Here is an 11,644-nt window from a genome sequence, read left to right on the forward strand (position 1 = left end):
GATAAATAATTGAGAAAAAAGAGAATAAAATGCTTTTTCATATTCTTAATGATCATTAATTATTAATATACTTTGTAAATATTTATAAAATATTATTAATAAGTTTATATAAGTTTAATAAAACATTTCTTAGATGTGTAAAAAAGTGAAACAAATTATTATTTCCTCTTTAACACACACGTAGAAGTAGACGAAATTAGTTTTCAACATAACAAGAAAATCTTTATAAACCAAAAAAAAAAAAAAAAAAAAATAATAATAAATAAAATAAAATAAAATATAATTTTATATATAACCCAAATAATAAGCTGTTTTAAATTTAACTGTATTGAAAATTTCTGAAAAACTTATTAAAACTTTTTCTACCTTAAAAAAAGGGTGCGCAAAAAATATAAATCATTTATTTTCAATTTATTAAAAACATTTTCCATACAAAATTCCTACAATAAATCATCAATAACTTTATTAATCGTTAATGAATACGGGGGTAAACTTTTTAAAAATCATATTCACTTATGTTTGTTCTCTATTTTTCACATCAAATCTAAGCGAATTTCCTTCTTATTTTTATCCTTTGCCTTCTTATTTTTATCCTATTAGTTTAGTTTAAAAGGATTGTATACAAAGGTGTACGTCCTCTCGGAGACCAAAGGTTCCCTTTAATAAAAAAACAAAGAAAAATAAAAAGAAGGCAGAAGAATAAGAGAAAGATGACAAAAGTGAGAATTCGCCCCAAAAAGATCAAGGAAAGGAAGTGCGCATGTCGTTATCTGAATAACCAGAATATTCCCCTGATGAAGCCCAGAATGTCACCTAAGTTACACCCTGCTACATCTCTCAGTTTATCGTGGAATCTTTTGTCATTTCAGTCTCAGACTCTGTATTCGGTGACAATTGTATAAAATATGCCCGACTGTTTCCAGTTCCTGTTTGTCCTCACACAACCTGCAAAAATCCTGTGTACTACCGACCCTATTACCCCTAAAGACTCTAACTGTGCAGTGTCCGCTTATTACTCCTACTAAAATCCTTATACTCTTCCCGTTCAGTCCTAATAGTACTCTGGTTGCTTTTGGATTTAACTTTGGCCATAATGTCCTAGAAACCCTACAATCCCGCATACTGTGCAAGGATCGGTTAGTGGAATTTTTCGTGGATTAGTCTAAAATATGTAATAACAAATGGGGGTTTTACCGAAACCAATTCTCCACAGCCTTACTGTGTATAACCTGACTAACACTTCCAGGTCCCTTTTGCTTCTATTTACCAAGTTAGAATGTAACGTTCTACACTACAAAGTTTTAAGAGCTGCTAACTCTGACTCTAGCTCCGTCTTAGATGGATTGATAGATCACTTAATGCTGCCGGCATGATGATCGGGAGAAATTTACCTTCGACCAGATATCCGAATAAGCGACTTTCACCCTACTTTTAGATTAACCAGATCTTCTGAACCTCTTAAATGTCAAAATGCAGCTTTTACTTTCTACCTTATCTACCTACCTTATCAATCCTCTGAGCACTTGAATGTTCCAAAGCTTTTTCGATCATGAGGAGTTTCATCGATATGAAGGGGAGTTTTTCGTTTATCTTTAATGGATTTGTGGCCCCCCGATTATAGGTGACAGACAGCACCTCTGGAACGGGTTTCCATTACGGAACTATAGTGAAGAGTTCGATCATTCAACGATCGGGTTCCAAATGAAATCCATCCTCCGAGGCTAAATCATAAGAGTGTTAATGCCAACAAAATAATTAGCTTTACTGATATCCAAGCAGGCTACTACTAACTTGTGTTAACCGCATCTGTGGTTGATCAATTCACTTGTGCAATAATTTTAGTATATATAATAATTTCCATTTCGATCTTAATTAATCCCTCTGCATCTCTTTAAATTAGTTTTCGTCTGAATCTGCGCAACTTTATCCCATTTAATGACTGTAGGTAGGCGGTCGTCCACGCGATGTCATCACTGGGGACACACTTGGGTCCAATATTTTGATCCCTTTGTGATATTTAATGACTGTAGATCTTGATCTTGATGACGAGTGATTTCAAAATAATGTAGTTGTTGAGACTCTGTCGGTTTTCTTACGGAATTCATATACATACTAAGGATCTTCTTTTCTTCTACTGAAGAGGGAAATCGCCGAAGCTCATAATTGTGTGGCCATTCATTCAATCTCGACAAGTTTCCATAATTTGCGAGTTCGGGTTGTGTAGGTCATATTGTTGACTAGTCTGCTGTCAATATGTAGGAATACATTTTCCATGCATTATTTACCAAGTATTTGATCCTTGCTTCCTTAATACTAAAATGCAACCATTATTTTATTCCATTTCAATTCCGCTCTCTGTCACGACAATTTTTTGTCGCTTTGCCTACAATTGTCCTCTGTGTGGTTAACTTTGCAGCAATTGTAACATTGCCTAAAGGAAATAAATGGTTTAGTAACCAGTTTTGTATACGCAAAATACATTGTTCTGGGAATTTGAAAACCTTTAAAAACAACTTTTAACACTTCATGTTGATGTTAAAAAATTTGGATGAAACGGGAATTGAGTAACTCATAGCAGCACTTAGGGAATGGATAAAGAAACCTTGTTAACTACCTATCAAACGATTGGCCAGTCAGTGGTAAACTACTAGGGTGGTCGATTCGGGTTTTCAATCAGTTTTAAAGCCGGTTTTTTCTGCTTTACCAGAGTCGGTTTTTTCTAAATGTTGATTTTTCGAATATCGAATAACCCGTTTTTTTACTTTTTAAAACCCGGTTTCGAATACTTTTTTTGCTCTGTAATCAAAGATTACTTAAATTAAATTTTGAAGTAAATACTAATACAGCCCGTCTAAATTTTAAAAATATTGGAGTCCAGTAACTAGAGTATATTTTTCTAACACACCTTTTATTAAACTTTTTTGATTTTCCTAATTAATTAACAAATTCTATTTGTAAAACTTATTGAAATAACTGTTTAATAAAATTTTATCAATCTAAAGATTATATTCCAATTACAATAAATAATTTGCGGCTAAAATATTATGGAAGTTATGGAATGCCTATGAAAATTGTCTAAACAGGGATTTTGGAATAAGCTAGGATTGCATAGTTAATTATGTTTAAAGTGTCCCACTTTTATCCATTTTTTACATTAAAGTAATAATGTAAATTAGACCTAAAGTTATAATCTTTTAAATTGTTAAAAATCAGTTTGGACCATGTTTTGTTAATCAAATTTAAACATAAACGTTATTTTTGTCAAATTTAAATAGATTTTGTTATTTATAATGAAAAACGTTTTTTTCTGAAATTGAAAAATGTCAACCGTTTTTGTTTTTAATGTCAACTATTCGAAAACCGGTTTTTGGAAAATGTCGAATAATCGATCACCCTATAAACTACTCAGCGCCAGTATGGACTCCTAAAGTTAGCGACACGCAGTGGAAGAAAGCAAGAAATGACAATAGAATAACATCTGCATGACGAGACGAAGTCGAAACATACCACGTAGCACTAGAGTGATATTTGCGCAACTATACGTTTAAACTCGTATACGTTTAAATGCGTATTGGTCGAAAATACATGACATCATTCAAGACCTCTGCGTGTGGCATAGGTCCAAAAACAATGTCATAACGTTTACATAACGGCATATAGAAAGCGAAATATTTGTATTTCTTTCTAATAATTAAGATCAAAATATACGAAATATCTTTTTATAGTATTCGCATTCAACCTTTTCAATTGCTGGGCTAATCCAGACTATGGATGCGGCTTTTCTACTTGGTTTACATCTCGCTGATTTGGAAACCAGGGTTAAAGAAGAGTAGGAAATAATCTAACTTTATATATCCGTGTAATTTCATTTCATTTCTTATGGCGAGATTTAGTAAACGACGGATTATCGTGATACCAAGTATCCAAAATGTCCTATTATTAACCCATACACGATAAATAGACCCATGTGTTCAGCAATATAATGGTATTGTTGTACTTCATAACGCGCTACCACCAGCGCCAGCAGATTACTAATAATATTTACTACAACACATTAAGAAGTAACGCAGGTTAACTTTAATTGCTAGTGGATTATAAACCAAGACAACCTATGACATGAAAAATATATTGTGGCTATGCCGAATTTTATACACCCATCACCGAAACATTAATTTTGCTACTAATCGAAACCTCAATAGAATTTTAAAAAATTTTATTCGAATGCCGGAATTTGGCCCCAGGTTATCGAACGTTGAATCAGAAAGAGCTTTTTAATCATTCACACGAAGGTAAAGGATATGAAATTCGTATATTGTGATATAAAATTATTAGAAATAAATATAAATATTTCGTTTTCTATATGCCGTTATGTAAACTGTATCACATTGTTATTGGACATTTAAAATCAACTGAGAAAATTTAATCCCTCAAGTTTCTCTCAGGAACAAGCTGACATACGTTTATTTTAGATTATAGATATGGTACAAATAAATATAACCACTTGGATATAATTTTCAAGGGTGTATTAAAATCGGATTCGATGAAACTGTTCATGATGTTCTTTTCACATTGCGTGCAAAATTCTTTTACACGATGCATAAATTACTATAATATTGATTTTTAGTTAATATTTGTTATTTTAATTAGTATTATATATTTGAAGAATTTATTATTATTATTTCCAGTGCTGTATCAAAAAGTAAAGTGCACAAAATGGATATTAAAGGAAAACTTCGATCATCTTTCCAAAAATGTTGGGAATGGTTTAATAAAGAACACATATATTATAGGTAAGGTATACCTGTAGTATAAACTATCGGTGATGCTAATGTTTTTCGAACTTCATTATTTATTGTTTTTCTTAAATGGCTTTTTAATGTAAATGTAATGATTCTTTCCACAAAATTTAGATTATTTTGGGGCCTTGTAATTATCATTTCGACATGGAATATAATATGGATATTTTTATTGACTCTAACACGTTTCTTTTCGGATTCAATAAGTATTGGTATTGAGACAACATATCTACGTTGGAACAATACATTTCCGGCTGTCAGTTTCTGTCTGACCAAAAATCGTTCCAGTAGTCGTGTTATGGAATTTGTAAAAACGGAAAATATACCACATAAAGTGTCAGCAACAAATTATGTTAAAAATCTTCACGATTACATGTTTACAAATCCGAATCATATCCATTTTAAAGAAGATTATTGTAATGGTTTGAATAGTACTTGTGGTGTGGATATATTAAGAGTGAGAAAAGAGGTAATTTTCGAAAATTATAGATCTATACAATACATTTTTATCTGGAAAAGAATTATATTTAATATTATTATTAGTTTTCCTATTAAAACAAAAATAAATTTTAAACATTTCAGCTTTTACCCAACTCGTGTGAGGATTTTATGACAAATATATCCTTTCGAGGAATATTATATGAAAATTGTACGGATATTTTTACATTTCATGAATTGGAGATGGGTTATTGTTATTTATCCAATAATTTACTTGACTAGTAAGTGTGCAAGACAAAAATTAATCATATTGCAAATAGATCGAACTTGTTTTATGCAAATTCAACAAATTTAACTTAATTTATTTACTTAAATTTCTTAAAATTTGTTATATACAGCAGTACCTAACACCTAAGCTCATGGTTTTCAGAGCTTTATTATACCTACCACCTAAATAGTCCACCAGACCCAAGTTTTTTAAGTCTTTATTTTTGATCGCATATATCTTGTTGTATAGTCCGATTGAAATCAAATTGTAGGCAAAGCATTCGATTCTCTGTACCGTAAAGACTTGGGGGATATCCAGACCCAGCAAAAAATAATTGATGTCATACTTTACAAACCACATCTTAATCACATCTAAAAATGCGATTGCATATTTTTCGCTTCTATAAACTAAATATTTCCTTACAAATAAAAACCGAGTTAAATGTGAGGAAAGAGATGTTGAAAAGTCACTACAAATAACATATTCGAAGTACATCAAATTTTGGTGAAAAACCAATGAAATTTACATAAGCGTGTCATTGAGAGAATATAGTTTATTTTTGACATCCAAATATCTATGAATAAGATTAGATGTAGTTCAAAGTTGTCAAAAATGAACAACATCCCTCCAATGACACGCTAATGTAAAATTCATCGGTTTTTCACCAAAATTGAAAGTACTTCAAGTATGTTATTTGTGGTGAAAATTCTACTTCTTTTTCCTCACTTTTTTTGCTGGGGAATATACCATGTGTTTTACAACAGCTAATTTTGAAAAATGTCATTGTGAAAATCAAGTTCTGAACTAATTTTCGACTTTATAAAACAAAATTCGAGATCTGGATCCTGATACGGAAAGAGCATTAAAGCCCCAATATGGGACAAGCGATATTATTTCAGGATACAAGTATCTCGTTGTCTTTTAAAACTTTGATTTCAATTTATACATTTGTCTTTAACGTGTTCTGAATGTAAATTTTTTATTTGTTTTTAATTGAATTACACAAATTTTGTATTTTTACTAAAATACCTTTTATTTCAGTGAATCATTTAACAATTTACCATTAAAATTTGATATTTCACATACCGACAAGAGCATGAAAATATATTTAAGAGGTGGATTCTTATGGAAATATGAAGTAATTATAATTAAAGCATTTATATTGTATATGTGTTAGACTGACTCACAGAAAAGGTTAGCTTGGGTTAATCCTCTCAAACAAAGCAATAAAAGAGTTGGTCTAATGTGTATATACATAATTACATGACTGTTTCCAATTGTTTAATCTATAATTTAACATTAGATGTACGTACATAGTCCCGAAGATTTGCCTTATTTCAATTCAATTACATATGATGCTTTTTCGGATCCTACCGTGTATAGATTCAATGTTGAGGAATATGATAATAATCCAGATGTTAAACAGGAATCGATACAACAGAGATCATGTAAATTTCCAGATGAACGAGATCCTGGTTCACCATGGCATTATAGGTAAGTTTTTAATTTTAAATAACGAAAGCAAAAATGCCAAAATTACTGGACAAAAATCTTGATTATGTTTTGGAATATAAAAGAGGTCCTGTATCGGAAATATATACCTACATATATAATTCATTGAAAACTCATTACAAGCGGTTCTTAATTAGTTATTAAATTACTTTAAATTTTTGTTTTACAGTTTCTCAAATTGTATGTCTTATTTAAGGATACAATTCGAATTGGAAAAATGTAATTGCACTCACTATACTTCACCCAAAATATGTAAGTTTATCTCGCAATTTTAATCAAGTTTGGAATTAACTATTTAATTTAAAATTTTTAATTTCAAATTCATATGAAATTTATTATTTGAAATTTCTAATACATATAACAATAGGAATTTAGATTCGGAAAGCAATAACACAGGCCAACGAACTGAAACTTTTTCAATCTAATCTGATTTGAGGTATTTTTAGCTGCCGCAAACGAATCTGATATAGGGAAAAGATATATATGTATTGTTTATATATTAAGGACATTTTATATAATTATAAACATGTATTTACGTTTATGGGTTAATAACGATTTTTTCCCTAACTTTGTTGTTGTTGTTGTAACAGCTTAAACTATACAATTTTAATCCGGGGGTTCTGTATTTAGGTCCAAGCCAAGAAATTGGGCTACTTCAACAGGGTTAGTCCATAAATCCATTGGGCTAAGTGAAGTAGGGTGGGCTGGACAGTTGAATATGTGGTGGGTATCATGGGGACCCTGTCCACAAGATGGGCATATATTGGGGACGGCACGGTCTATGCGGGACCAGTAGGCGTTGAGCCTGTTGCTCCATCCCGATCTCAGTTGTGCCAGAGCAACTCTTGTTTTCCGTGGCAGGTTCTTCTCTATTTCTGCTATGGGCGGTGGGCGACCTCCAAGAACGACATTCATGCGGTAACCTGAAACCGCGGTATTGATGGCGTCTCTATGAATGTCGTTTAAAGCTGCTGTATACGAAGTCCGATCTAAGGGATCCTGAACATAACTTCGTATGCTCTCTTCGTATACACGACTTTGTAACTTTGTAAATAACAATAAAAATAACCTAACTTTGTAAATATGGGTCTTTATTATTATATATATTTTAAGTTTCATTTAAATTAGTTTCAATATTTTCGAACATTACATAATTTGACTTTGACATTCACAATTTTTGTAGTCATCCACTGATCAAATCAAATTTTTTCGAAATTTGAAACGTTTTATTGCCTTGTTAAAAGTGTTTTTATGAAATTCACTTTTTTCAAATACATAAAGTGGATACAACTTTTTTATTTTCCATACCGGTATGGGTGAATATCATTTCAAAAGTATTTCAACGTTGGCCTGTGTAATTTATTTTAAGATTTTCCATTTTGAATTCAGAAAATAATTGTTTTCTTTTTTTTAACAGATAAATCACAATATTGCGATATTAAAGGTTTAAAATGTATTGAAGATGGTAAGAATATGAAAATCATTATTTTATTTTTTCATATCTTTTTTGAATTTGAAATAATAATATTTTTAATAAAGCTCAAATATCTACTCAAACAAAGGAATATGTGGTTGAAAAGAATGCATGTTATCCGTCTTGTTTGGAACAGCAAGTTACATTAGTTGGGTAAGATTAAACTACAACGACTTAAAGACCTTATTCATAATAAAACATTAAATACTTAGAGCTGCTATCTTTCCCTTATGGGAATTTGCAGTGAAAAATCTTACTGCTAGATAGATAGCACCTTGATTTTTATTATTAATAAAAGCCTTCAAGTTTAACAAACTAATTATAATTTCTATTTAGCTCCAATGAAATAGGAAATTTGGAAATTTCCAATATGTTTTATGTCGAAGTGAGTATAACGAATTTACCCACTGTACGTTATAATCGTGTTGTTACACAAACATATTTGGATTTAGTAGGTAAATATTTAATTCTATCGAATATTTAAAATTTTAAGTAAATACTATTATTTTGTTTTAGTTTCAGTTGGCGGCGTTATTGGTCTATTTGCGGGAGCATCAGCTTTAAATATTTTTGAAATATTTTATGTAATATTACGAAGAAATTAATGGTTAACATGAATTTAAAACAGATATATGACAATAAAATAATAAAGTTAATTATTATGATACTTTACTCACCTATTCCAAACGCCGTGTACATATTTCAAATGGTATTATTTTGCTTTAGTAGTTTCAATATAGTTTTCCATTAGATCACAAAACTGCAGTATAAAATAATAAACTGCAATTGAATGTTTTCTTTATCTCAATTCAATTAACATGTATGTTCTTTTTATTTTCTCTCTCATTAAACTTTACAACTTGAAGTTTAAAGTGTTTTTTGACTTTGTTTTTTATTTAAATATTACGTCTATACTATTTATGTTTAAATAACTAGGCCTATATAATTCTGTTTTTTTTTTTTTTTGTGTTTTTGTTCATGTAATTGATTGATTTCCTAAACAAATAAAATACATATAAAAAAGGTGATTTTTATAACATCTTAATGCCCAGTCATGTTGAATAATTTAATACTTTCGCTTTCTTTCAACATTCATAAACTTTGTTTTCTTCTTGTACAACTTCTCGTCTCGCCATTCCCAACTATTATCATCGACATCATTTTCATCATCATCATCTAAACTGCTATGTGGGTGGTGGCTCTATGAGCCATTTTAATTTCAGTTAGAATCAGGTTTAACATTGCGTCTCAAAATAGCCGCAGCTAAATCTTGCTTCATGGCCACTTGTTGTCGCTGATCGGCCAAAGGTTGGGTGCTGCGCAAACCATTGACGATATCTTTGGTCTTACCGAAATAGATTTCGTTTAAGGTGTTGCGTATTTTATTTTCCATTTCCTCGACCATTCGTCCAATATTAGCAATGTGTGGTGAAGACTCACTAACATTGGCGTCTTGTTCAGTTTGCCGGGTTAGAGAGCCACCCAAGTTCATTGTACCGGAACCTTGTTTGTTGGTTTGCAACCATAACATAGCGGTGGATGTAAGTTTATAGTGTGCTGTACGACCGGTAGGTTTTTCTTGGACTTCCACAACATGTATAGAGTCCCAACAGCCACGAATTTTTTTACTGCCATCGCCCGCCTTTTTAATAAGTATAACAGCAGCAAATCCATGATCCAAGTCCCATAGATAGACTGAAGAAACACCACCCTCATAGTACATTTCGCGATATTGATCGAAGGCATAGTTGGCTTCAATTTCCAATTTACGCAAACGCTCCGAGGGCATTTGACCATCTTCTAAGGGGGGATAATAGGTATTCGACCACGGAGATCTATATGAATCACCATCACGATTATAGTCACACAATAAATAATCCTTGCCATGTTCCTTGTCTTTGGCAATTTTCAATGGTTGATCTACGGAGGAAAGTAAATCTTCACATAGATCGGGTGCCAAGTCAATAAGATCACTTAAATTCTTTTCGATTTGTTGGGGCGGCAAACGACGCATTAAATCTAAAGCACAATCCATTTGTAATTCAGACTAAAAATATATAAAAATTACTTTATAAGGTAAAAAAAACAAGATAAAAATTGTTATCATTTATTTATTTCTCCTCTTAAAAACTAAAAATTGACTCATCGTTTTTTTTTTAAAGGCCTCTTCAAGCAGACCGGTAGTGCTCCTCCCTCATAAACAAAAGACTTTTAATACCATTAAGTACTCATTTAAATCCATATTATTTATACATTGTGCTTTTTTATTTATCATTTTGATTGTACTATAAATCTATTTGCGTTTTCGAACTCCAAAATATTGCCTTCCTATTATTACTCACCATTTTTTTGTATTTCTTTTTTCTTCTTTCTACACTTTATAGGTTGCAGTAATTTTTATATAGCTTTTCTTTGTGGATATTGTAGATTGTTTTTTTAAAGCTATTAACAATTTTTATAATTTTTAAAGTTTAATACTTTATTTTAAATAGTTTCAAAGGTTTTCCCGAATTATGGGGTCAGGAAAATTGCTGATGAATCGGGAATGGCTTTTTTCTGCAGCTAAGAAATTTTTTCTCTTTTCTTTGTTTTGACAGTTCGTAGTATATGATGATGACAAATATTTACAGGGTGTATCTAATAAAACGGTATTAGTAACAAAACTGGGCATCACTGAACAAAACGTTTAAACATAACGCACAAAAAGCTTTTTAACTAATTTTTTCTAATCCCAGTATTATTTTGTGTGCTGTTATGAAAATTGTAAATAAAATTGTCGTATTACATACTGATTTTTCGCATTTTAATCTTTTATACTTGTGTGCCATACATATATTCAATTCTGTTATTTTAATTAAATAACGTCCACCATATTGGTATAAAGTCAGAGGGCAGATTAAAATTCAATTTTACTTTTTTCAAAATTCTTTTGACAATAAAAAAGTGAATAAAATAGTAAACAAAATAGGTCAATATATCTCACAGATTAATTTTTTCTTGAAACCTTAATTTCGTTGGACTGTGTAGTTATACATTTTTTAGTTTTAACATGTTAACACAATTGCATATATTTATTACAAATAAAGTGATAATTGTCCTCAATGTTTTACCACAAGTGTAAATTGTTGGTGCCACCAAGTTTGCACTTGTTATTGA

The 11,644-nt window shown here is 30.9% G+C and overlaps 2 protein-coding genes across 4 annotated transcripts; one reads left to right on the forward strand and one right to left on the reverse strand.

The window, feature by feature from the left end:
* The first annotated feature begins 329 nt into the window (after positions 1–329).
* LOC119610219 (pickpocket protein 11) lies at positions 330–9,159 on the forward strand. 3 transcript variants are annotated; one of them, XM_037965346.1, is made up of 11 exons: positions 330–378; positions 4,686–4,790; positions 4,911–5,265; positions 5,379–5,515; positions 6,544–6,640; positions 6,806–6,996; positions 7,184–7,266; positions 8,432–8,479; positions 8,554–8,641; positions 8,825–8,943; positions 9,005–9,159. In XM_037965346.1, exons 2-11 carry the CDS (start codon positions 4,714–4,716, stop codon positions 9,091–9,093), a joined length of 1,284 nt encoding a protein of 427 aa, XP_037821274.1. In that variant the 5' UTR covers positions 330–378; positions 4,686–4,713; the 3' UTR covers positions 9,094–9,159. The 3 variants fall into 3 exon arrangements, with proteins under 3 accessions (XP_037821274.1, XP_037821275.1, XP_037821273.1); XM_037965347.1 differs by lacking the exon at positions 330–378 and adding an exon at positions 2,193–2,220; XM_037965345.1 differs by lacking the exon at positions 330–378 and adding an exon at positions 4,414–4,481.
* A 202-nt stretch (positions 9,160–9,361) lies between these two features.
* Positions 9,362–11,104, reverse strand: LOC119610220 (F-actin-capping protein subunit beta). Its single transcript, XM_037965348.1, has 2 exons — positions 10,831–11,104; positions 9,362–10,535 (listed from the first exon to the last, which is right to left on the reverse strand). The coding sequence occupies exons 1-2, from the start codon at positions 10,831–10,833 to the stop codon at positions 9,708–9,710; spliced, it is 831 nt and encodes a 276-aa protein (XP_037821276.1). The 5' UTR covers positions 10,834–11,104; the 3' UTR covers positions 9,362–9,707.
* Between the last annotated feature and the right edge of the window lie 540 nt (positions 11,105–11,644).

This window comes from Lucilia sericata, unplaced genomic scaffold (genome assembly GCF_015586225.1).
Source record: "Lucilia sericata isolate MDLA Ls3-8-SP2 unplaced genomic scaffold, ASM1558622v1 Contig001140F_arrow, whole genome shotgun sequence".
NCBI lineage: Eukaryota > Metazoa > Arthropoda > Insecta > Diptera > Calliphoridae > Lucilia > Lucilia sericata.

Coding starts and splice junctions, on each gene's coding strand:
- LOC119610219 (XM_037965346.1), top strand. CDS start 4,714: ATGGATATTAAAGGAAAACTTCGATCATCTTTCCAAAAATGTTGGGAA. Junction 5,266..5,378: donor TATTAAGAGTGAGAAAAGAG/GTAATTTTCGAA, acceptor TAAACATTTCAG/CTTTTACCCAACTCGTGTGA. Junction 5,516..6,543: donor TCCAATAATTTACTTGACTA/GTAAGTGTGCAA, acceptor CTTTTATTTCAG/TGAATCATTTAACAATTTAC.